Source organism: Cuculus canorus, chromosome Z (assembly GCF_017976375.1).
Source record: "Cuculus canorus isolate bCucCan1 chromosome Z, bCucCan1.pri, whole genome shotgun sequence".
Taxonomy (NCBI): Eukaryota; Metazoa; Chordata; class Aves; order Cuculiformes; family Cuculidae; genus Cuculus; species Cuculus canorus.
In genome coordinates this window covers 52,486,240-52,512,084 of record NC_071441.1, presented here as the reverse complement: position 1 = coordinate 52,512,084, position 25,845 = coordinate 52,486,240, and the positions used below count along the sequence as shown (strand labels likewise).

The 25,845-nt window shown below is 46.3% G+C and overlaps 2 protein-coding genes across 4 annotated transcripts in view; one reads left to right on the top strand and one right to left on the bottom strand.

Annotated features, from left to right (window-relative positions):
- The window catches only part of MTAP (methylthioadenosine phosphorylase), a 34,530-nt gene extending 33,294 nt beyond the window's left edge, over positions 1–1,236 (top strand). The window contains exon 8 of the mRNA XM_054054834.1: positions 284–1,236. Coding sequence (XP_053910809.1) covers positions 284–322 — 39 coding nt within the window. The 3' untranslated portion in view covers positions 323–1,236. The remainder of the gene's footprint in view (positions 1–283) is intronic.
- Positions 1,237–12,510: 11,274 nt separating this feature from the next.
- LOC104059513 (cyclin-dependent kinase 4 inhibitor B-like) lies at positions 12,511–25,607 on the bottom strand. 3 transcript variants are annotated; one of them, XM_054054493.1, is made up of 2 exons: positions 23,787–24,039; positions 12,511–15,656 (listed from the first exon to the last, which is right to left on the bottom strand). In XM_054054493.1, exons 1-2 carry the CDS (start codon positions 24,033–24,035, stop codon positions 15,369–15,371), a joined length of 537 nt encoding a protein of 178 aa, XP_053910468.1. In that variant the 5' UTR covers positions 24,036–24,039; the 3' UTR covers positions 12,511–15,368. The 3 variants fall into 3 exon arrangements, 2 of the variants coding, with proteins under 2 accessions (XP_053910468.1, XP_053910469.1); XM_054054494.1 differs by lacking the exon at positions 23,787–24,039 and adding an exon at positions 18,058–18,218; XR_008447817.1 differs by lacking the exon at positions 23,787–24,039 and adding an exon at positions 25,210–25,607 and having other exon boundaries at positions 15,518–15,656.
- Positions 25,608–25,845: the final 238 nt, after the last annotated feature.

Sequence of the window (25,845 nt, the reverse complement as noted above, 5' to 3'; positions counted from 1 at the left end):
CTTCTAGCAGTTTCTCACAGAAGGCACCTCCGTAGCCCCACAGTAACAAAACAAAAAGTTGTTATGACAAGTTGTTGAAGTGTTGTAAGGTGTGACCATAATGCTTCTGACTTTTGTGGTGTTGGAGGAAATTGGAGAGGAAATTGGAGATACTGTTTGTATGACAGAATTACATCTGTTTTGTAATCCACGTGGAAGCTATGTAGTCTGCCTTTACATTAAAAAGTGATTCTGCTCTGCATTGGTAGAGGAAGCATTCAACTACTTTGACTTTGTGTTTCAGACAACAGTGCAGTGTTCAGTCATCCTGCCAAAGCAGTAACAACCTGGATGGACCTAGAAGTTTGGGGGCTCACATGGAAGAGTGGATCACTTTCGAACTTCCAGAGGTTATAATATCTTCAAAAATTGTTGCAAGTATACAAGAATGGAGTAACGCTTGACGGATGATAATGTATAAGGCAGCTTTTATTATCTTTATCATGCTTAATCATATATGAAATGGCCTAAGTTAGATTTTGAGTATGTTTTAAACCTGGAATATCTTTACTGTCAAGCTGGATCAGACTATGACGGAAGAGGAGTCAGGAGCAAGTTGTCATCCTCTGTTCAGTGCTACCTTTTAGTGGATGGAAAAAATGAAAGGCTAGGTAACACTCCATTGCAGTTTTGTAGAATTAGATCTAAGAAAGCAGATTCACAGATATGCTGTTTGCTTTACTATTTCTGGCTCACATCTTTTCCTTAATCAAGGCAAATGGTTACAGTTCACTGCAGAAACATATCAGAAAAAATGGAATAGGCAATTGCAAAATAATACTATACTATTTTTATATATTATCTTTTTTTTATTATTTCAGGTTTGGGGTTTTTTTAAACAGTGTGTTTTGTTTGTGTGCTAAAGACATTGTTCAGTAATTGTAGTGGTTCTTCCACAGCACAGGTGTAAAATCGATGAATGTTCTCGTTTAAAAAAAATGTAGGTAATACCTAAGACAAATTTGTGCCTGAAGATGTACTTATGTGACTTACAGAATGGTACAGAAAAGTACTTTACTGCCAGTGTCTTGAACCCTGCGCTGGCCTTTTGCTGCTTCACTGATCTGAACAACTCTGTTTAGTTTCTGTTTTAAGTGATGAATGTGCTCAAGTGCTTTGAATGTTTACATTTCATTTTTAATACAATTTGACTTCAATAAAATAATCTACTGCTTCTTGTCTAGAAAATAAAACAAATGAAAACTATGCTTCTCCATACTGTGTGGAAACCAGGGTGGGATGGGGTTGTATTTACTTCTAGTCATTAGTAGGTGAATTCTGCTTGTCGGACAATGGCTTTTGCTGTTCATGGGACAAGTTGGTGGGGGTAGCTTTTAAACAACACATCTAGGAAGACCTCTTTTGGAAAACACTGTGCTGCTTACAACCTAAAGTTCTAAGTCCCTGAGACAACAGGGATTGCTGAGACAGAAGTGGATCAGAATGCAGTCTAAGCAGGCGAGGGAAAGAAAAACATGAAACATAAGGAACTGGAGCCATAAGGTTCATATTTGGTTGTTCAGGAGAAACTTGTTTCTGGGTTTCTATTTTCAATCCCCCTTGGTTTGTTGTTGTTTTGTTTGGGGTTTTTTACATTCCATAGTGACATATAAAGATGTGTTAATATTCTTGTTTTGTATTCTGAGTACTTACAGTGTCTCGGGACGGAATGGCACACAGCAGGCCCATACATTTCTGTTATAAATTCTTCAAATGCAAGACCTGAAGATAATGCTAGGTAAGATAGGGATGGCAGCATTCAAAGAGTCAATAGCTCAGTGTCCAAGTGGAAAGCAGTAAAAAGTGGTGTCCTTCAAGGGTCTGTACTAGGACCAGTACCATGAAATATCTTCATCAACAACATAAGAGAGTGCAGTTGCCCTCCTGGATGATGCCAAGCTGAGTGGTGCAGTTGATTTGCTAGAGCAACAGATTGCCGTTCAAAGGGACCTGGATCGTCTTGAGGAGTGGGCTCATGTGAACCTCATGAGGTTCAACAAGGCCTAGTGCGAAGTCCTGCACCTGGGTTGGGGCAACCTCTGGAATCAATGCAAACTGGGGAATGAAGAGATTGAGAGCAGCCCTGCAGAGAAGGATTTGGGGGATTGGTGAATGAGAAGCTGGACATGACCAGGCAATGTGCACTCACAGCCCAGTAAAACCAACTACCTCAAAAGAAGTATGGCCTACATCAAAAGAAGTATGGCTAGCAGGTCGAGGAAGGCAATTCTGCCCCTCTACTCTGGTGACTCTCCACCTGGAGTACTGTGTTCAGTTCTGGAGTCCTCAGCACAGGAAGGACATGGATTTGTTAAAGCGAATCCAGAGGAGGGCCTTGAAGATCATCAGAGGGCTGGAGCATCTCCCGTATAAGGAGAGGCTGAGGGAGTCGCGCTGGTTCAGCCTGGAGGAGAGAAGGGTCCACAGAGACCATATATCAGCCTTCGAGTGCTCAAAGGAGGCTTATAAGAAAGGTAGCGACTGACTTTTTAGCAGGGTCTGTTGTGGTAGGACAAGGGGCAATTGTTTTAAACTGAAAGAGCATAGATTTAGGTTGGACTTAAGATCTTTTTTTTTTTTGCAATGGGGGCAGTGACACAGTGGAACACGTTGCCCATCATTGGAAAGGTTCAGGGTCAGGTTGGATGAGGTTTTGATCAACCTGATCTAGTGAAAGGTGTCTTTGCGCATTGCAAGGGTGTTGGGCTAGATGAGCTTTGAAGGTTCCTTCTAACCCAAACCACTCTGTGATACCAGTTTGCTCTGTCAACATAGGCTTAGTATCTGAAGGTGTCTCATGCGGAATTACTGTATGGTCAGTAACAAAGTGGTACTGTGTAGTTTGTCTTCACAAAGTTCGGTATACATTTTCTACTCCCTTCAAATGTATTGGGAGATATTTATCCAACTGTCTACACAATGGAGATGGTAACTGGAAAGAAATCATAGGTTATGTTTAATTATGTAAGACAGGCCAAATAACTGGTTTTAATGTTTTCCTGAAAGTCCTAAGAAAGATATTTACTTTATTGTAGGAAGTACATAGAACAAGAAGATACAAATGTGATGCACTGCGTTACTAAAACCAAGTAAACATTTTAGCAGAGAGCAGTAGCTGTTCAAAATGGCTCTGTTTTGACAAGAGGGATACAATGACACAGAAGGCTTTACAGAAGGTAATGATGGAAATTACCTCTCTTGACTATCTCTCCATGACAGTTGTATTTTTTACAGACGTTATTCAGTCTGTTTGCTGTGATGGCTCTGGAGTGCCTTCTTCTGGTATATAGTATTAACGCTGCTTCTGGATCATAACTTCAGAATCAGTCTTAACAAATACTAGGTTGAGGTTCTTTGAAAATCACATATTGGCCTGGTAACAGCTTACCAAAATATAGGGTGGTAAATTGTTGCTGTTGCCTAGTTCTCAAACATCTCAGGCTCCAAAGTTATCGCCTCTCAAGGCTGACTGATATCACTGCTCCTCTTACAGAGACTTTGTGTCTTCTGTGTGCTAAACATAACTTGTTATAGGCTTCTGCTACAGTTTTAGACAGACATCTCTTATACAAAGTATTGTTTCTTCTAAAATTAATAAAACTTTCAGCAGAACCTCTCAGGACCTGACTGGTTTCTATTTGTATGTTTCCCAAACCGTTAGGCTTTAAAGCCTCATTTAAACAGTGACTACTTCAAAACAGGCACTGAAATCGTGAGCACTGAAGCAAATGAAGCAGCTTCTCTGTGAGTAAGTTTCATGTCTCATGCTCAATTGATTAGAACCATGGAATGCCTATTAAAGTACTAGCTAAAATGAAACTTAACCTTAAGTTTTTCAGGTCTGCTTCTTATTCTCCAGTGCAATTGTCCTAAATTGATGCATTGAGTTGTATGGCCTGAGAGCTTTCAAGGCTTTGGAGGAAAGAGCCCTAGAGGTAGCAGGAGCAGGTGAAGAACAGGTCAGTCTCTCATACTCCTGTGCGGGAATTACCTTGGGAAGATAGAGAAATGCAGTTAGGAAACAGTGGATAATGAGAAATAAATGCTGAAAGCATTACCCCACCCCACCCCCCCATATACAGAGGGGAGAATGAATGGAAGTCAGTGATTTTAGATAGCACAGGTGCACAAAGCAGGAGGCATGCCAGCACTAGCCAAGGACTGGGAAATACAGAATTGGTAGCCAGCTGATTCCTTGTAAAATTTTCCACTGGGCTCCAAAGGAAATGCCAGAGCTTGGTACTACATGAAAAGCCCAGATCCGCACAGACTACAAGCAGAAGTGTCACTGCAGAGCGAGTTTAACATGCAAATAGCAAATGGAAGAGGAAGGCTTACGCCCACTCACAGGAGCTTTTGTTTGACTGTCCCTCCAGTGGCATTTGTTGGGAGTTACGTTTCATTTTGGCACACAAGTCACAGGCAACAGACCTCCTTCCGCTTTGACTGAAGAGGCTTCTGGATCCGGACTGGGTAACATTCTGACCCAAACAGCCCTTGTGTACATTCCAAGCTCCATGCTTACTTGTATCATCAACGTTTTCTCCCTCTGACTGTGGAGTTGCTATGGTGTCCTACAATGCTTCTCATTGATTGTTTGGATATTGCATTTTGTTTAGCCCTGATACCCAAGGTTTTTAAAGTCCTTTTCTCTTGGAGGAGATCTCCATTTATTTTGCTTGCAGTATCCTCCAGTGTGTGTATTAACAGTGTAACATACTGCGATTTTGTAACTTCAAATATGGTACAAACTAGACCCTGAGCCAGGCCCTTAGATTTACCCTTTTATTCCCTTTTCTGTTTCCTGTAAACCATTCTGTGCAGCCTAACAATGATGTATCTTGCTAATGTGAGATTCATCTCTCGTTTTCACTTAGCACTTCATGCTGTTTCATACTAACAACATCCAAAACATCTCTCAGGATCAGCACAGGTGGCATGTGACGTCAGAATCTAGTTTTTGTATTACTGTTCAAAACAGGCCCAAGAGCAGTTGAGGTTCCCAGAACTGTAACCAGTAAGGGAGTATTTTGTTTATCTAACCAGCTGAGTATCAGTAAGGAAAGATATTAATTCCGGAGGTGCTCAGCACTGGGCAGGATCAGCCTTCTAAGATGGAAACTAGCTTAACTGTTTTAACCACTGCTTCCTCTCCCCACTGTCATTGCAGTACTGACTGAAGCAGGACAGTGCAAGAAAAGTGAAATTAACATTTAATCACTTTTTTCCAAAAGTTTGCAATTGTTTGTTTGGACAATTGTCAAGTTCTCCACCATCTTTACTATGAATTGGCTCAGGCAATTTATGTTGCAAGGCCACGTATAACTACGCATACTTGTCAGTATGATTTCTGTCTGAACATCAGGGTATCATAGAGGTGGCCCAGGTCACAAAGATTCCCGTCTAGATATATTCACAGGGAATTAAGTATTTCAACTCTCTGCATCTTGTATACTGACAGGGCTGCTATTCCACATCTCTCCTACTCTTCCCTGCTGCTTATTTTTCTTGCTTTGATGTATGTCAAACTCCTCATTAGGTTTCATCCGTTAACAGAACCAGAAAAAAAAAAAAAAAAAACCAAAACAGAATGGAATATCTTGCACTATGTCAGCAAGTTAAAGCAGGTCATGAGAAGGTGAAAAGTGGTTTTAGCACCATGGGGCTTATGGCCAAAGCCCAATTAGAACTTCATGTCAATACTAGAGTAAAAGACAATAAAAAATGTTTTCGTAAATACGTCAGCAACAATCAATCGTTTACTGGATTGGGGGAAACATAGTGACAAAGGATGAGGAAAAAGGTGAGGTATTTAATGCCTTCTTCATCTCAGTCTTTAATAGGCAGATCAATTGTTCTTGGGGTACCCTGCCCCAAGAACTGAAAGACAGGGATGGGGAGCAGAATGAGGTCCCCGTAATCCAGGAGGAAATGCTTAGCAACTTGCTACTCCATCTAGACATGCAGAAGTCTGTGGGGCCAGGTGAGATTCTCCCAAGAGTACTGAACAAACCAGTGGAAGTTCTCACCAAGCCACTTCCTATAATTTACCAGCAGTCATGGCTAACCAGGGAGGTCTCGGTTGACTGGAGGTCAGCAAGTGTGATGCTGATCTACAAGAGCTGGAAGGAGGATCAAGAGAACTACAGGCTTGTTAGCCTGACCTCGGTGCCAGGGAATGTTGTGCAGCAGATCATCTTGAGTGCCATCACACAGCATGTATAGGATAACCAGATGATCAGGTCCTGTCATCATTGGTTTAGGAAAGGCAGGTCCTGCTTGACCTAATCTTCTTCCATAACGAGTTGACTCACTTTTTTGATGAGAGAAAGCCTATCAATGTTGTCTACCTAGACTTCAGTAAAGCCTTTGACATGGTTTCCAACAGCGTTCTCCTGGAGAAACTGGATGCTCATGGGCTGGAGGGGTGTACTCTTCACTGGATAAAATAACTGTCTGAAAGGCTGGGCTCAAAAAGTTGAGGTGAATGGACTTAAATCCATTTGGTGGCTGGCCACAAGCAGTGTTCCCCAGGGCTCAGTCAGTTTTGGGGCTGGTTCTGTTTAATATATCTAACCATGACCTGGAGAGGGGATCAAGTGCTCCCTCAGTCAGTTTGCAGAAAACACCGTGTTGTGCAGGAATGTTGGGCTGTTGGGCTGCAGAACGATCTGGACAGGCTGGATAAATGGGCTAAAGCAAACTGTATGGCTTTCAACAAAGCCAAATGCCGGGTCCTGCACTTGGGACACAACAACCCCATGCAGCTCCACAGGCTTGGGGAAGAGTGGCTGGAAAGTTGTACAGTGGAAAAGGACCTGGGGGAGTTGGTTGACAGGTGGGTAAACATGAGACAGCAGTGTGCCCAGGTGGCCAAGGCAGCCAATAGCATCCTGGCTCGTATCAGCAATGGTGTGGCCAGCAGGAGTACGGAAGGTATCGTCAGCACTGGTGAGGCCAACCCTTGAATCCTGTTTTCAGTTTTGGGCCCCTCACTACAAGAAAGACATTGAGGCACTGGAGCATTTCCAGAGAAGAGCAACGGAGCTGGAGAAGGGGCTGGAGAACAAGAGTTGTGGGGAGCAGCTGAGGGAGCTGGGGTTACTTAGCCTGGAGAAGGCTGAGGGGAGACCTTACCCTTCTATACAACTGACTGAAGGGAGGTTGTCGCAAGGTGGGTGTTGGTCTCTTCTCTCACGTGTTGAATGATAGGATTACAGGAAATGGCCTCAAGTTGTGTCAGGGGAGGTTTTTACTGGATATTGGAAAACATTTCTTCACTGGTAGGGTTGTCAAGCACTGGAACACGCAAGTGGTTGACTTGCTGTCCCTGGAGGTATTTAGATGTGCAGATGTGGTGATTAGTGACATGTTTTAGTGGTAGGCTTGATCTTAAAGTACTTTTCCACCTTAAATGACTCTGTTATTCTGTGATTACTGCTCTTGCAGTTACCACTAAACACATAACCTTCTTTCAGGAACCTTAGATAGGTGAATATGAACCTTCTGACTTGTTCTTCTACTCAGGGCAGACCAGGATAAATGGCTATCATCTTAGCAAAAATATCAGAAAACAAAATTATTTAATTATTTAAATAATAATTATTTTAGAATAAATCTGAGTAGAATCAAGAAGTTTCACCATTTGATATTAATATAATCTGGTTTTTTCTATGGATACGTAGGCTGAGATGTTCCAGAAATTACTGTTGACTGACATGAAATGCAAAAGTAACTTCTGCGTGTAATTTTTGTGAATCATAGAATCATAGAATCATAGAATCACTATGTTGGAGGGGACCCACAGGGTCATCGAGTCCAACCATTCCTAACACTCCCTAAACCATGCCCCTCAGCACCTCGTCCACCCGTCCCTTAAGCACCTCCAGGAAAGGTGACTCAACCACCTCCCTGGGCAGCCTGTTCCAGTGCCCAGTGACCCTTTCCATGAAAAATTTTTTCCTGATGCCTGAACCTCCCCTGGCAGAGCTTGAGGCCATTCCCTCTTGTCCTGTCCCCTGTCACTTGGGAGAAGAGGCCAGCTCGCTCCTCTCCACAACCTCCTTTCAGGTAGTTGTGGAGAGCAATAACATCTCCCCTCAGCCTCCTCTTCTCCAGGCTGAACAACCCCAGTTCTCTCAGCCGCTCCTCATAAGACTGGTTCTCCAGCCCTCTCACCAGCTTCATTACTCTTCTCTGGACATGATCCAGAGCCTCAACATCCTTCTTGTGGTGAGGGGCCCAGAACTGAACACAGTACTCAAGGTGCGGTCTCACCAGTGCCAAGTACAGAGGGAGAATAACCTCCCTGGACCTGCTGGTGACCCCATTTCTGATACAAGCCAAGAGGCCATTGGCCTTCTTGGCCACCTGGGCACACTGCTGGCTCATGTTCAGTCGGCTGTCAACCAACACTACCTCCTTCTCTAGGCAGCTACACAGGTCCTTCTCCTCTAGGCAGCTTTCTAGCCCGACTTCTCTTAGTCTGTAGCACTGCATAGGGTTGTTGTGCCCCAAGTGCAGGACCCGGCATTTGGCCTTGTTAAACCTCATCCCATTGGTCTCGGCCCAGCAGTCCAGCCTGTTCAGATCCCTTTGCAGAGCCTCCCTACCCTCCAGCAGATCCACACTTCCTCCCAGCTGAGTGTCATCTGCAAACTTGCTAAGGGTGCACTCAATGCCTTCATCCAGGTCATTGATAAAGGCATTGAACAGAGCTGGACCCAGTACTGAGCCCTGAGGAACCCCACTTGTAACTGGCCTCCAGCTGGAGTTAACTCCATTGACCACCACTCTCTGGGCCCGGCCATCCAACCAGTTTTCAACCCAGGAGAGTGTTCGCCTGAGGCAGACAGTTTCTGAAGCAGAATGCTGGAAACTGTGTAAAAGGCTTTACTGAAGTCCAAGAAGACTACATCCACAGCCTTTCCCCCATCCAGTAGTTGAGTCACTTTGTCATAGAAGGCGATCAGGTTAGTTTGGCAAGACCTGCCTTTCATGAACCTGTGTTGACTGGGCCTGATCACCGGGTTCTCTTGCATGTGTTTCATGATAACATTCAAGATCACCTGTTCCATGACTTTCCCCAGCACTGAATGAGCTGGACTAGTCTCTTTGCAGGAAGTCCTTTCTGGATGCATACACCTCTCGGTATTTTCAGATGTCCTGCCTTAGGGCAGGCATTCCTCACTGTATAAGATCTATTTAGCATTAAATTATTTAGCTTGACATTTGGTGAAACAGTTTGCGTTGCTACTAGTTAATAGAACTGCATGAATGTTTGCTGAAAACAACCACAGAAGGAGCACATATGCAAATGAGGTACATTCATAAATCATAATATCTTGTATGCTTCTATACATTTGTAGTAAAGAAATGGATTATGCAAATCTGTAGGATGTCTTGATGTCCACAGTGTTGAATAATATTGCTTACAGGAAAAATATGTACTTTCTATGTACACTTTGAAAAGGAAAAAAAAAAGAAATTTGGGAACAACATTCAATCCTCAGATTTAGCAGCATACAGAACCAAGTGTAATGTCTGTAGTAAGTGAAGTGTATCTTAGTGGACACGTGAAGTCTGTCCAGTTGTTTGGCTTCCTACAGTATGGTTCCTCTGGCACAAGGGGAAAGATATTTGATCTCATGGAAATCTTTTAGTTTCACCTTAATCTGCGTTTTATTAACTAATGCGTTATAGGAAGCAGCTTTTGTATGGACTTATACCCACGGTGTAAGAGCGTTCTGAAACACATTTTATTTAATTTCATATCACCGTCAAATATTTAAAATCATTCTTTCACATCTGCCGGAAAATAAGTCAGCAAAATGAGCCAGTAGAAGAAAGGTGACAGTAGGAATTTCTTTCCCCTAAAGTGCATGTGAGGAGTACAGTGTAATTAGCTCTGTCCTTGGACCTTGGATACAAGTTCTCCACTCTGTGGTGTTATTAGTACCTTAGTTTGACTCTCAATTCCTTCTCTGGACCTTAGGCTGCTCTAGTCCTGAGGCAAAAACGGATGTAAAAAAGCCCATGGAATGCTAGCAGTGTTCTAATGCTTGATCTCCAGAGGCAAGGAATGGCCTCTCTCCCATGACTTAGAATCATAGAATCATAGAACAGTTAGGGTTGGAAGGGAATCTTAAAGGTCATCTAGCTCCAACCCCCCCTGCCATGGGCAGGGACATCCCACTAAGTCAGGCTGCCCAAGGTCCCATCCAACCTGGCCTTGAACACCTCCAGGGATGGGGCAGCCACAGCTTCCCTGGGCAACCTGTGCCAGTGTCTCACCACTCTCATGGTGAAGAAATTCTTTCTAATGTGTAGCCTAAATCTGCCTCTCTTCAGTTTATACCTGTTCCCCCTCGTCCTATCACTACAAGCCCATATGAACAGCCCCCCTCCAGCTTTCTTATAGGTCCCCTTCAGGTACTGGAAGGTCATTTATAAGATCTCCTCTGAATCTTCTCTTCTCCAGGCTGAACAAGTCCGACTCTCTCAGCCTGTCCTCGTATGGGAGGTGCTCCAGCCCTCCAGTCATCTTTGTAGCCCTCCTCTGGACCCATTCCAATAGCTCCATGTCCTTCTTACGTTGAGGATTCCAGAGCTGGACACAGTATTCCAGATGAGGTCTCCACCAGACAGAGTCTCCACCAGATGACTTCCACCAGACAGAGTCCACTGTCTCGTTTGAAGAGCCACTGCTCATCAGCAATGGGCACTGGATGTCTGCAGGGATGATTTTTCCTTCAGAAGCCGCACTAAACCATTGACCCAGCTTGGCGTCGGGTGGGGTAGAGGTAAGTGACTGTTGTGCATCCTTTCAGGAAAGGTAGACTCTGCTCTGTCTGTCTCTCCTTTCTCCAGGCACCTCTTCCCTGAGCTGGACCTGCCAGATCTCAACACGCTTGTTTTCTTACCTTTCGGCCAAGGCCATGCTGTCAACCACTGGCACCACTTGAGGAAAAAAAATTATCTTGGGACTTCTGCCACCTGGGAGATCAAACTCTTTTATTCTAGATTACCACTCTCACCTCCTCAAGCAGCAGTATCTTTGTTCAGAAATCACGTGTAGGAGGCTGCTTCCTGAGAAAAGTGACTTTAGTGGCTGCATGAGTGAGTTAGTTTGGTGGTGGGAGGTAGGGTATTCGAGTATTGGGGATCTGCATTCAATTCTGGAGTCCTCAGCACAGAAGGGACATGGATCTGTTAGAGGCAGCCCACAGGCGGCCACGAAAGTGATCAGAGGGCTGGAGCACCTCCCATACAAGGACAGGCTGAGAGAGCTGGGGTTGTTTAGCCTAGAGAAGAGTAGGCTCCACAGAGGCATTATAGCAGCCTTCCAGTACTTAAAGAGGGCCTCAAGAAAGACAGGAAAGGGCTCTTAATCAGGGAGTATAGCGATAGGACTAGGGGTAAAGGTTTTAAGGTGAAAGAGGGTAGTTTTAGGCCAGATCTTAGGAAGAAGTGTTTTACTGTGGGGTGGTGAGGCACTGGAACAGGGTGCCTAGAGAAGCTGTGGAATCTCAGTCCCTGGAGATGTCCAAGACCAGGCTGTATGAGTCTTTGAATAACATGATCCAGTGGGAGGTGGCCCTGCCCATGTCAAGGGGATTAGAACAGGGTGATCTTTAAGGTCCCATCTAACCCAAACCATTCTATGATTCTATTTCTAATACCATTGACCTCTGCTGACAGCTCGAGCTACACACTAAATGTCTTGTCCCCTTGGTCCTTTGTGGAAAACTTCCCCTGTCTGAAGGTGCAAACAGGGCTTCTTACAGCTCACTCTCAGTCCTGAACTTACACTCAGAAACAAGAACGATGCTGGGCCTAGTAGCAAATACCTGTTTTGTCTTTCTGTTGAGCATTCTGAAGCCTCTAGCTGCAAGGTTCTTGGTTTTCAGATCCTAAGGATGACCTTTCATTTCACTTCACCTACATGGGGTTTCTGCAGCAAAGAAACACTTTCTTAGTAAGTGTTTCTGCCAAAAGTGTGCAAGTACTTGTGAGTACATGGTAACATAGAGACAAATGTGGACAAATTTGTCCTCTGGGCTATTTTAACTTGTATTTTAACTTCGTTTCCTACAGTATATTCCGAAAGAAAGAAAGAAAGAAAGAAAGAAAGAAAGAAAGAAAGAAAGAAAGAAAGAAAGAAAGAAAGAAAGAAAGAAAGAAAGAAAGAAAAGAAAGAAAAGAAAGAAAGAAAGAAAGAAAGAAAGAAAGAAAGAAAGAAAGAAAGAAAGAAAGAAAGAAAGAAAGAAAGAAAGAAAAAGAAAGAAAGAAAGGAAGGAGGGAAGGAAGGAAGGAAGGAAGGAAGGAAGGAAGGAAGGAAGGAAGGAAGGAAGGAAGGAAGGAAGGAAGGAGGGAAGGAGGGAAGGAAGGAAGGAGGGAAGGAAGGAAGGAAGGAAGGAAGGAAGGAAGGAAGGAAGGAAGGAAGGAAGGAAGGAAGGAAGGAAGGAAGGAAGGAAGGAAGGAGAAATGGTGAATTACTCCAGCGAGTGTCAGGTTAGTATTTATTGAGACATGATTCATAAAAAATATCTAGAACTACTAAGTAGATTGACTTTCATCTCTGCTGGTGGGAGTGATCGACCCACCGGAGCTCTTGTGTCTTGAGAGGTCGTCTTTCCAGCACCGGGTCTGTGGCTTACCTGTCCCGTCTTCAAATTCCTCACTTTCTTATATGAAGGCTCAGGAAATATCCATTTTCCCCGTGAGATACACAGTGCTTGAGGCTTATGTTCCATGTAAGCAGGCAGTGAGTTTAATATATTTCCACACCCATGACCCAGGCATGGTCAGGTGATGACTGTCTTTCCTAAAATGCATTTTGATTTTCACTTCCGTGAAGCTTTCGGAGGTTGTGAACAGAGTATGCACAGCCTATGGACCCTTAGACACAACAAACTGTGGTAAATGTAGGCAAATGTAAAGGTGATGAAGCTTGGGAGTCATGTTCTCAAAGAGTAAATTTTCAGAATGTGTAGTAGAAAATCCTTTGTTTTCTAAGTGTCATTACACACTAAGGTATTTTTATTTTAAAAAATAAAAGACTGACAGTGGAAAATATCTAGTTAAAGTATTCAAATGCTGGTGTTCACACACAATTAAGTTGTGCTTTGTGACATACGGTTCTGCCAGCTTCTTGTCCAGATAGCGAACATTTGTGACAGGAAAGCAAAGCTGCACAAAGTTGCTGCTTCTGTGTCATGAACTATCTTTTTAATTATGTTCTATAGAGATAAAAAAATGTTGTGGATATTTTTTCAGAGAGGTTGGGCTGGACATTTGAAGGCGAAAATCTTTTTCTGTAGTTTCTTAAGCAGTGTGAGTTCTTCTTTGCTTCTCCTTTGATGGTGGCAGCGGTAAAGGGGGAGTAGCTCAATTCAGTGAATGCATTGTCCAGTCACGGACCTCACTTACACCACCTTTGAAATTGGGATGTGTGTAACTACATCCCAAAAACTCTTCATTTTCTTCTCTTCAGGGGACTTCCTAAGGAACTTTTGAGTTTTGACAGCTCCAGGGCCCATGGGAAAGTCACGTTCTTTTGGCACAGCTTTCCCAGGTGGGGAGAGGCTGCGTGGAAACACAGTGGGAACCGCAGTGTGAATGCTGCTCCCGTGACACGTTTTGGAAGGGACTCCATTGGGCGCTGTCTCTCCTTCCCGTGGGGAAGGGGGCTCCTTCGGTGGGCAGGGAGGAGGGCAGTAGAGGCTGGGCTGTCGTGGGACCCCAAAAGGCAGGGATGCTCCGAGAAGGCAGGGATATTGTCCCAAGAATCACAAGGCTGAGCTGGGCTCCTGACTGCGTGCAAAGCCGTGGAGGGGTCGAGGGTCAAAAACACCCACATTCGTCCCACCCACCTTGTCCCCGCCCCGGATCGATTTGCTGGCGCTTCTCCCACCGGGTCTAAACGCCCTCTGCGAGGGGCCCACTTTCGAGTTGGTCCCCAAAGAGCTAGGAAATAATTTTTTTTTTGGAGGAAAGAGTGATATTTTTCCCTCCCCCTTCTATTTTAGAGCAATGAGCTGCAGAAAGCCTTTTCTCGGTAAACTGGAGGCGGAATGACGGGGCACTGGAGCCCTTCTTCCTCCTGATCTGTGACCCGGACAAAGCGTGGTCTCCTATGCACAGGCAACAAAAGTGCTGGAATCGGGGGGGAAATCGTTTTTGGGCATAGTAAGGTGCCTTATGCTGCAGCGTGTGCTTGCCGTCGGTTTTTTAGCAAGAAAATTTTAAAAAAAAAAAAAAAAAAAAAGTTATGCAGAGGTACGGAGGGCAGTGGAGCTTCCCTTTTGCCCGGTAAGCGTTCTTCTAAATAAGGAAATTAAGACTTTTCATGGATGTTTTTGACTCAAGTATGTATGTGTATAATACACACGTGCGCACAAGCCCCATGTATCTGACACGCGTGAATATTTTGAGTGTGTGGACGCGTGTTTGTGCACAGACACCAAATTGCGAGCCACGAACAAACCCGAAATAAATAACACCGCCCAACACTGAGTAGCGCTGCATGCAGGACCGTTTAATAGCCGAACACAAGAATTCTTTCTTTGTACCACAAACATTGAGTAGATTAATCGAATCGCTATGGAAAAAAACTGAGGCAGTGTGTGTTAAAGGATTCAAATTTACAGTCAAGCTCGTTCATTTGGTTTTGTTTTCTAATGACTGGTTTAAAGACCCGGAAAGCCGTTTTAAAATTACCGAGCTTATTGCCCCGGTGGTGGAACGGGTTGTTTCCAGATGTTAAAAGTGCACGTGAGCTAAACGATTACCGATTGGTTTTTCACATGAACAACCTTCCCGTCTATAAAAAATATTCACAATAGTCCCCAAATCGTAGGCTCGATCAGTGTTAAACATTTTGAGACTTTCTAAACTGAGCAGGGTGATGAGAGGAGAAGATTGGAAGATGGATTAAATTTGAAAAGGGGATGGCTAAGGTGTTCGCTATTTCGCAGCCCTAGGTAAAATAATCGCAAACTATTACTAAAACGCAAAGCTCTCCAGGATTCCGCGACCATGAATAAAACAGTGAGAATTTTTCAGTGGTGAAAAATCCAAGCTCCCGATGGAAATCGAGGCGGCGAGCGAGCCGCTCAGGGAAGCGAGCGTTCTCCTTCTCAGGACGTCATCAATTTAGAAATAAATCGGTAAACGACGAATTATTTTTGTTGGGTTATTTTTCTCCCTCCTGGAGCACCGCTCGTTCGTTCGATGCTCGTCCTCTGCCCGCCGGGGGAGCCGCCTTTGGATCCTTTCGGCTTTTTCTCTCCGAGCAGCGCAGAAGCGGCGCGGGGGCAGCGGGGGTGTCAGCGCTCAGCCGCGTCCCCGGCGGCCCCGGGGGGGTGCGGGTGCCGCAGGTACCGGGCCACGGCTCCGTGCGGGCCCCCCGCCGCCACGTCGAGGGGGAGGCGGCCGCGGCCGTCGCGCAGGTCGAGGCGGGCCCCGGCGCGGTGCAGCGCCGCCAGCGTCTCCAGGAACCCGGCACGGGCAGCGTCGTGCGCCGGGAAGCAGCCGGTGAGCGGGTCGGGGCGGTTCGGGTCGGCCCCGCGCTGCAGCAGCAGCTCGGCCACCCGCGGGCTGCCCAGCATCATCACCTGCGGGGAGAGACAGCGTCAGCGCCGCGGCGGGGGCGGCTTCGCTCTCCCGCTGAGGACGCTCGGGGGCCGCTTCCAGCTTGAGGCACTCTGGGATGGATTAAAGTACCCTTTAAAGCCATTTCCAGACTGGGTACCGCGCATCCGTACGCTCTGTCGAACGCTCGATGCCATTTGTACTTTCCGTGGGATATATGGTACCCGTGGTGTGCGGCTGCGTGTGAGACGCATACACCAACACGGGCGTGTACACGCATATAGACACAGGTATACTTACATGTAGTATTTATGTCATTTACATATGGCATTTGTATACACAATACGAATGCCTTTTATGTGCTATTATATACTTTTACGTATATACTTTTACGCACTACATATATATACTTCGTACTATATATAGTACATGTACTATATACTATATATATGTACTAGTACTATGTGCTATATGTAGATCAGATATATACACACTATGTACTAAATATTTATACTTTTATTTACTACTTATGCCTTTTCCATATACAGCTCTTAAATACCGCTGATGCCTTTTCTCTATGCCGCTTTTAAATACCATTTATGCCTTTTCTATATACTACGTTTACGTACCATTTATTGTATCATAATGTATGCGAACATACTCAACATATATACACCCAGACACTATGTATACGCACTGTACGTAGATGCACTATCTATATACATCCCTTGTATGCTCTGAGAGCCCTGAGAAGCCTTGCATTAAGCCTCCTGCCGCTGTAAGCCTGTTGCTGATTTATCAGTGAGCAATGCAGCTGACAGCAAGGCTTTTCGGTAGTGCTTTTTTGGCAGTGATTTGGCTCTTTTCGGTGCCTCCTCTGGATTTCCCGAATCCTGAAGCACGGATCGAGCCTTTTCTCTCTCTCTGCCTAAACCTTTGCTGCTTCTCACAGGAATAAGGACAGCTGTAGGATGCCCACGGGGAAGGCACAGAACTTTCCTGCTGAACCTAATGCCACTCTGCAGCCAAACCAAAAGCAGAAACTTCTGGCAGGATCTCATCTCACACAATTGAACAAAAACAAACAAAAAAACCCCAACCGAACAAAACCAAACAACAAACAAGAGAAAATGACACTTGGGCTTTTGCTTCCAGCATTCTCCTGCTAATTTTCAACAGAATTTTAACCTCCATAAATTGAGAGTCAACATTGTATCAAATATCTTGAGACAAAAGAGTTTTTTCATTATTTGCTTCCTCAAGAGTGTTCGGTTATGGACTAAAATTTTTGGTTTTATTCATACTGAAGTGCGAAAACGTTTATAAATTTAAGAATTTATGACAATTTAATGTTTTATTATTAAATAAAAAATATTACAAGTAATGTAATAATTTATTTAATAATTAGCCTCTAAAGGCTAATTTTCCCAGAAAGATTAAGAAATTGCACATGTTTCAGTGGCAGCCATTTTGCAAAGTGTTGGTGAGGGAAACAGAACTTAGTCTGACTCTGAAATGAGGGGAGCAAAGACAAAAATCACAGCAATTTGGAGATCCTTTTCATCTGGAATTTGAACCAACAACAGAAACAAAACAAATAAATGTCTTAATGCCTTCATAAGTAACTTAATTTAGGAAAAATGTTTCCTTTTCCATACAAAATGCTAGGACTAAAATGGCTGTTCAGCTTGGCTGGTGAGTTTTTAAATACATCCCTTCAAATGGCAATTTGACAAAACCTTCGCATAAATTAAGCAACTCTAACTCACAGTTCATTAATCGTTCAATGAGGATTTAAAAACTTTCATCCTTTTCAGTATTTCGATTAATATAGCACACTTGCGGCTCTCAGAATACTTGGGAAGCGACTCCTTTACACACTGGTACTGATAATACCTACCAATGAATACTACCACTACTGATGAATAGTAAATATTAAAAATACCACTAGTAATAGTGGCTGCTACTAATAAATACCTACTTTCAAGTTACAATTTCTACTCGGTGACGATTTCTACACCGTCTTCTGCCGCGTTTTTTGACACGACAATACCAGCAAAGGAGGCCACTACGATTTCCTTGAGGGAGAAGATCAATTAAGACCGTATTTCAAAGAAACAAATAAACCAGAGAAGTTGATTGGAACGCAGTCAACTCCCCGGACACATCAGGAAGGGGGTTTTGCGGTCCCGATTCTCCCTTTGGGTACCCCCTAGAGTAATTCGTTTGCTGCCCCTCCGAACCCCACCTCGGACGTGCGGGAGGGCGAGAGCTCATGGGATCGCCCGCTGGTGCTCAGGCGGCTGCGGCTGGATCCCGATCCGATAAAAACAATCAAAATTCATTCGAACCCAGAAAAAAAGAATTCATTCAGCCCCCCCTCCAGGGCGGCAGAGGACTCTCTCCCCCCGCCCCCCGGGGTACCTGGAGCGGGGTCCTCCCGAAGGAGTTGGTCCCGTTGGGATCCACGCCCGCATCCAGGAGCCTCCGCACCTCCTCGCGGTCCCCGCGGGCGGCGGCGCTGCACAGCCTGTCGCTGGGGGTGTCGCTCGCGGGGGCCTCCTCCATCGCACGGCCGGTCTCGGCTCTGCATGTCCCCCGCCCGGGACCTCGTTCGCAGCGGCTCCTCCTCCCCTCGGGCAGAGCCGCCCCCCCGCGGGCCGCCCCGTCCCGGGCGGAGCATCCCACCCCCGGCCCAGGGAACCGGGCGGGGGGCGGCGGGGGAACGCGATCCACGCACACCGGGATGCTCCCTCTGAGGGAGCCGTCGGTGCTAGAAAAGCGAGGGGATAGGAGGAGGGCTGCAGCCCGGCGCCCCCACCCCCCACCCCCCAAGTTGAGGGGGGCGCTATGAAGGCAGCCCCACCGGCAAGCGACTTCTCTGGGCTGCTTCGGGTGGGACGCGCCCCACGGTTGTAACCGCGATATACAAGATACACTTGATATAAGTATGTACGATATATAAGATCTATATAAGATAACTTTAGGGGAGGAGGCGGTGGGAGAGAGGGAGGACGAACACGCCTGACCCTTCCCGGGGCTGAGAGGGGCTCTCGTGAGAGGGATAGATTTGTTTACCGCCCCCGGGGCGGGGGGGGGAGGGGAGGGAGAAGGGGTCTGGCCGGCCCCGAGCCCCTGGGAGCGCTGGGGCTGAGGTCCATCCCATCTGGAGGAGCTAGAGCCGTGCCCGCGGGCAGCCTGCGATCCACCCCGCGGCACTCGGCAGGAGCGGATGGCTTCACCCCAGCCCCGCGGCAGCCTCGCAGAAAACCGCGGCGACACCCAGCCGGGATAAGGTACAGCTCCAGCCCGGCAGCCTGAGGCTGGGCAGCGCCTCGCCTTGCCTCTGGGAACGTCCTCCGAAAAAGGAAGCACCTGACTCCTCCTCCTGTCTTCCCCCCCCCCACCCCCCATCCCTCCTGGAGGCAGCGGCTCCCCTCCACGGGCCCCGCGACACCCGGCCGGCAGCGCCCGCCCCGTCGAGGAGAGCGGGGACCGGCCCCAGCGCGGGGGCTGCGCGACGGGAGAAGGAGAGGGAGCTGAGGCTCCCTCATTCCCGCGGAAAGAAGTGAAGGAAGGGAGCTGAGGCTCCCGGAGCGCCTTGCAGAGCCACCGCCGAGGGCGGGTAGTGGAGGGAGCAGATACGGAAAACAGATTTGAGGAAGCTTTTTAGGGGGTTGTTTCCCCTTCCCGCCCCACGTCAGTTCCCCACTCTCCTCTTTTTAAGTACAGAAAACCGGTGCGATCGCACGGCAGGCGGGTGCACCTTTGTCCCCTTCGGCAATTAACACGGACAGCCCTGCGTGGGCGAAAGCGGAAAAAAAAAAGGCAATTTTATGCCCACGTCTACAGAAGGCCGAAAGTCAGAGGCTTTCTTGGATGGGGAGAAATAAGCACAAACACAGTCCTGTGTAGACAAGTTAGAGGTTCACTGAAATTTCCTCATTTGAGGGGTTTCTGAACATCCCCCGCGAGGTTCCTGGGGAAAGCGGCACTGCAAGAGCAGGGTGCAACATTGGAAGGGGGCTTGGGTGGCACCCGCTGTAGTACGTGGTGTGAAGCAGACCCCAGGGCTGGTGGGTGATAAAAATAAAGCAAAAAAAAAAAAAAATCAAAAATCAACAAATAAAGTTTAAAAGTGGATTTTTTTTCAGGAGTCCATAAGGCCTAAGAAGTTAAGAGGCAAGGATCGCCCACTCAGCCAGCAAAATGCCTTCCGCTCCTTCATGAGCTCTTTGGAGAAAAGAAAAAACCTCCATGGTTACTAATGTCAGTTGTTTTAAAACTTCAGATGAATAGCGAGGCGAGGCAGGGTTGCCTATTATAGCTGGCTACTCTTACTTTCTGTGTAACAGTACTGATAGTCGATTTTATGCATCTCTCTCTGTAGATAAATAAATGTATACGTCTGTTTTTTTTGTGGATAAATAAGTATATATATATCTCATACATATACATATTTATATATATATAAAAATCATACACTCGCACGTCAATGTATTTGTAAGTGAAGACGTTACTAGAAGAACCAACCTGCCTGGATCTCCACCGGCGCTGAAGTCTGTTAAGAGCCACGGAATCGCAGAATGGCATCAAACAACAAATACAGTCCCTTACTAACGATTACTGACGCTCCAAATCACCTATCAAGCTTCTGGGCCACTAAATCGACAAAATTTTAAGTTACGTTACTGAGGTCACACGAATTCTTCCCCCACAAATGCAAACTGTGTTTTGTATAATTCTGGTACACACACAGGACCTCAACATAATGACACGTGGTCACATCTGAAATCAGGGAAATAATAGCCGAGCCTGTGCTAATGTGCTTTGAAAGTGGCCCTTGCATTACACTTGTATCTCGGGGGAAGAGAGGAGAAATCACCGTCTCCCCCAACAAACCTCACTGCAAAAATATTCCCCCCTCAAAGAAAACAAAATCCATCCACGTTGTCTCCCTATTTTACATTTCTGTTCTTATTTATCTTCTCTTTTATTAAAGTCACTGTTTAACAATACATATCCTTGACGCTGGAGACAGATCCATTTTAATACTACTGTGCAGCAATCCTGCAAATCGTTCTGAGATGTTAAGATAATGGCATGCGGGACAGAAAAGCTCATTTTCAGTTACCAAAAGCAGTCGTCTTACACCCTACTCAAAGACCAGCAAGTACTACCCTTCTAACAGAAATAAACAAATAAATAAATAAGTAAACAGAAATATTTTAAAACATTTACCGGAATTATTTTATCATCTAACAAGTATTTTGGCAATACCTTTAGGGGTTAATTAAATAGTACAAAGAGATAAACTATAGATAACATAATATTGGGATTTCTTCACTCTTGAATAAGTAAAAAAAGCTCATAAAAGGCAGGGTTGGAGGGTGTAATGGGGAGGTTGCATGCAAGTACCCCGGTTTATAATTAAGGGGAAGGGAAGACAGAAGTTTGGAGTTAAAAGCTATTAATATAAATAGTTGAGCAGTATCCTTCTACTCTTCAGCTTAAAATATCTGTACATTTGCAAATGTCTTTTTTCTGATTACGCATATTGGGTAAGAACAGGAAAATTTAGCTTCTTAATTTTAGACTTCTAGATGTTGTGCCATTATGTTTTCTTTGGAACACAAAAATGACAACAACATCAACAAAACAAACGAAAAAAAACAACCAACCAACAAAAAAACCCACAACCCCAACCCAGCAACCTGCAATAATAAAGAATTAGTACTTCAGTTTCTGTTTTCCAAAATATGCATTATAAAATTGCTCAGAGCGCATTTCTGAGCACAATATGCTGCCCTAAATACCTGTGAATACCTCTCGATATTTTAATATTTTTCTTTAAAAAACTTGCAGAAAAAATTTAGATGGATATTATTTCTGTTCCTCGCTTTGGGGTATGGAGTCACTGGAAAGTAAAACGACCTAAGGACCGTGGATATCCACCTAGAAGTTCGCAAAAGGCAGTCCTCAGGCAAAATACTCCCTCCCTTGAAAACCAAGTAGCAAAGCAAAGACAAATAACAAATAAACACACGCACACACAGAAAAGGTAAAACAAATAGCCCGGAAGGGTAGATGTCGGACTGCCTCCCCCAGCCAGTTTTTGAGAGTCTGGCTCCGTCCCGGACTCGCTCGGGGTTTAGAAGCAGCTTCGTGAGTGCTTTTTCAGAGAAAGGCTCTCTCTAACGCTGCTCGAGGAGTGTTATATTTTAATTTGTTCATTCATTTCATCAAGTAATTTAATTTTGAACAAAGCTTGAGAATAGAATCCATCTCTCTAAATAGGAAATAAGGGCAAAAATAGCTGTTTTCTCTTTATTTCCATACTAATTCCCGGCCCCGAAACAGATTTATATCTAGTGCGAATATGAAGCCACCCTTCCCCTGCAGACTGTGGCCCAGACTACTACAGATTCGGAGCTTGCTGTCTCCGAGCTGTCAAAATGTACTTTTATTGACTGTAATGTTGTGACGTCCCATTACAGAAAGGATAGGGCTAAATATAAAATCATCCTTTTTTTTTTTTTTTTTAATAAAACAGACACTCTTGTTTGACCCCTCACCGGCCCCTTCAGAATCAGATTTTCAGCACATTTCAGAGACTGTTTTAGACCTAACTGGCATTTTAGAACTTCACTTCCCCGATTAAAAGCTGGGGAGGGGGGGATAAAGGGGGAGTAGCGGCATTAACAGTAACAGTGGAAACAAAGAGAAAACAATTGCCACTGCCTGATTCACGAGAGCTTTTTGACCTCACTACAGCGAATTTACTTCGAGATAATCAGCACATTCATATCTATGTTTTATATTCAAGATTTGTGCATGTCAGAGCAGGGAGAGTTTACAGTTTCTTTTTCCTCCATTAGTGTAAGTTAAAAAAAAAAAAATTAGGCCTACTAAAAATACAAGAAAGGAGGGATTTGAGGGTAACAAGGCAAACTAGATATTTTTTCTGATTTTTTTTTAATATATATATACATACAGACAGAGAGTATCCCCACATTCGATGTTCAAAAAGCACTGAAAGCTCTCTAACCAGAGACTGGAGCAGGCAGACTCTGAATTACTTTATCTTCACACCTTGAGTCCTGTAGCTTGAACAGTTTACTTTTTTTAATACATATAAATGTATATAAAATCTGTATTTATGTAGATATTTTCAGGAAAATATTTATACTTCCTTTTTCTCCTGCCTCTGCTCTTCTCCAATCTGTGCTCTGGATTAGAAGAGCTTATGGACCCCTCTAACGACCCTTTATGAGGATTTTTCAGAACAATCCTCAGGTACACATAAAATTTAATATTCCTTTTGCTTTTCATTCTGTATTTAGTTATATGTAATGATTGAGGCCTAAGCTGTGCCCTGCGTATTTACAGCAATCTGAATTTGCAGTCTGCAGTCAGGAAAAACTGTCTAAAAGTACCTGAACATCTGTGTATCTCAAGGTCCTTTATCCGTGTGTATTTTAATTACTCTTTCTGAGGCTGGTTGGCCACTGTGACCCTTACTGCGTGTGTTTATATGACAGCGAGGGAAAGCAAAGTAGGCCACTGTACCTCGCTGTCATTTACAACAGTGGAAAGTAATGCACACTCGGAAAACAGTGGCCATTTTCTCTCTTCAGAGCAATAGTTTTGTTCCTTGTTAGCAAGGAACTATCTGCAAGTATCGCTGAAGGGCAGCGAGTTCATTGTTTCTACACTAGCCACAGAGAAAACTAAAAGAAAAACCTCTTAAAGGAAAAAAAAAAGGCAGGAATAAGTTACAGTAATTTTTCGAGAACACGTTGTTTCCTATTGTGTTAAAAAGGGGAAAGAAAATGAAGGGAAAGACAATGAAGGGGAAGAAAATGAAGGGGAAGAAAATGAAGGGGAAGAAAATGAAGGGAAAGAAAATGAAGGGAAAGAAAATGAAGGGGAAGAAAATGAAGGGAAAGAAAAGAGAGGGAAAGAAAAGAAAGGGGAGGAAAAGAAAGGGAAGGAAAAGAAAGGGAAGGAAAATGAAGGTAAAGAAAAAGAAGGAAGAGAAGAGAAGAGAAGAGAAGAGAAGAGAAGAGAAGAGAAGAGAAGAGAAGAGAAGAGAAGAGAAGAGAAGAGAAGAGAAGAGAAGAGAAGAGAAGAGAAGAGAAGCGAGGCCGTACCTGTGCCGGGGCCGCGCCGCAGCACCAGGCGCAGGGAGAGGCTCGGGGGCGCGTGGCCCGTGGCCCTGAGGAGGCGGCGCAGGACGCGGCGCGCGATGCGCCAGGCGCGGCGCAGGGAGCCCCCGCGCCCGCAGCGCACCGTGCACCTGATGCGGGGGGGCATGGCGCGGGGGGCCTCTGCGCCGCGCTACAAATACCTCCTCCCCGCGGGGCCCTGCCGCCCAGCCGGCCCTCTCGCCCTCCATTCATTGGAGAGCGTTTGCCTTTTTTTTTTTCTCTTTTCCGTTTCACGAATTTCGACGCCCCTCTTCGCCCTCCCCCCACTCCCCTTAAACGCCTCCCATCATGATGGCTCCCGCCTCGAACTCGGCGGAGGAGGACTGGCGGCGGGGGATGGGGGGGGGGAGCCCGCCGCCGCCGCCGCCTCCTCTCCCCTCCTCCCGGCTCCCACCCGCACCGAGCGGGGACCGGCCAATCGCAGGGCGCTCCCCTGCTTTCAAACCAAGCCTTGACGACATGTCCGTGTCCCCCCCTCCCCTCCTTCTCCTCTCCTCGTCGTCTGCCCCCTCCAAACACGCCGCCTCCCGCTCCTTTTCGTGCTGTTTAGGGTCTGTTTGTTTTATTTTCTTGTTGGTTGGTTTGGGACCCTCGGGGCCCTCTCGACGGGGCGAGCGATGCTGTGGCACCGCGACCCCCCGGGGGCTGTTCGGTGTCCCGGGGGGAGGCGGCTAGCGGATCGCTGCCGCTTTAAAAGCGCAGGCCAGCATTGGCCCGGGCGAGCAGCTATTTCCTCGTCACATGGTCATTTGAAAGCGACGCGGGGCCGTTGTTGGGCGATAAAAAAAAAAACAAATAATCAAAAAAAAAAAGCGGATCTCGTCTCCTCGCGCCGGTAACCGAAACGGGTAATTAACTATTTCCTGCCCCTCGACCCTCTCCCCGGCAGTGCTCCGCCGGGCCAGAACGATTGATTTTCGCTTTTCAGGGTGAGGTTGGGGAGCGCGGGCGCGGGTGGAAGGGGAGGCAGCGGGGGAGCGAAAAAAAAAACCGGGATCAACCCTCCGGCACTGACTCAGGGATGGCCGCAGGGGTGCAGAGCCCCCCGGCAGGGGATGCTGAGCCCCCCGGCAGGTGGTGCTGACCCCCCCGACAGCAATGCTGAGCCCCCCCGATAGCCAATGCTGAGCCCCTCGACAGCCAGTGCTGATTCCCCCGGCAGGCAGGGCTGAGCCCCCCCGACAGCCAATCCTGAGCCCTCCCGACAGCCAATGCTGAGCCCCCCTGACAGCCAATGCTGAGCCCCCTGGCAGGCGGTGCTGAGCCCCCCGGCTTGCTCTCCTAGCGGCGATGGTGGGTGTCCCTCCCCCCCGGAACCCCCTCTCCCCGCACATTTCCCCCCTCCCCCCCCCAGTGGCGTGGATACCTCCTTTCGAGGTGCGGGACAGGGTCCTGCGGGAGCATCTCCGCCCTCCCGGGTGCGCAGGGACTGCAGGGAGCCAGAGGGAAGGGCTCTGGAGAGGGGAAGCGGAGCACCGGCCAGAGTGTGCGTATGTGACTCTGTAACAAACACCTCCTCTCGGCGGGACAAACGGCAACGACACCGATGTCAATAGAGTTTTCCTCCTTCTGCCTTCTGCACGGAGTAACCCTTACAGCAAGGCTGATAAAAAAAAAAAGAGTCTGTACTGGTTTCGCCCAGACCGAGTCTGATTTCAAACCTGGGAAATGGGTGACTGAAAACAGCCATTTCGAAATGAAATCGGCTTCTTCGAGAGAGGCTTCTCTCTCTTCTTTTCTTTTCCCCTCCAGTGGCGACTCCCCCCCGAGAGACGAAATTGAGAGAAGCGCCTGCTTGGCGGTGCAGGTGCCGGAGCGGCCGTGGGAGGATACACCGACGGTTTTGGCAATAGAAACCAAATCCCCCCTAAAGCTGAACGCCCGGGCGAGAGGCCCGAGGAGAATCCTTTGGCGCACACCCCGCTGCGGGGGGCTGGAAGTGCCTGCGTGTGTGCGTGCGTGTGCACGTCCTCGATAACACGGCGATATTACCGATAACCCC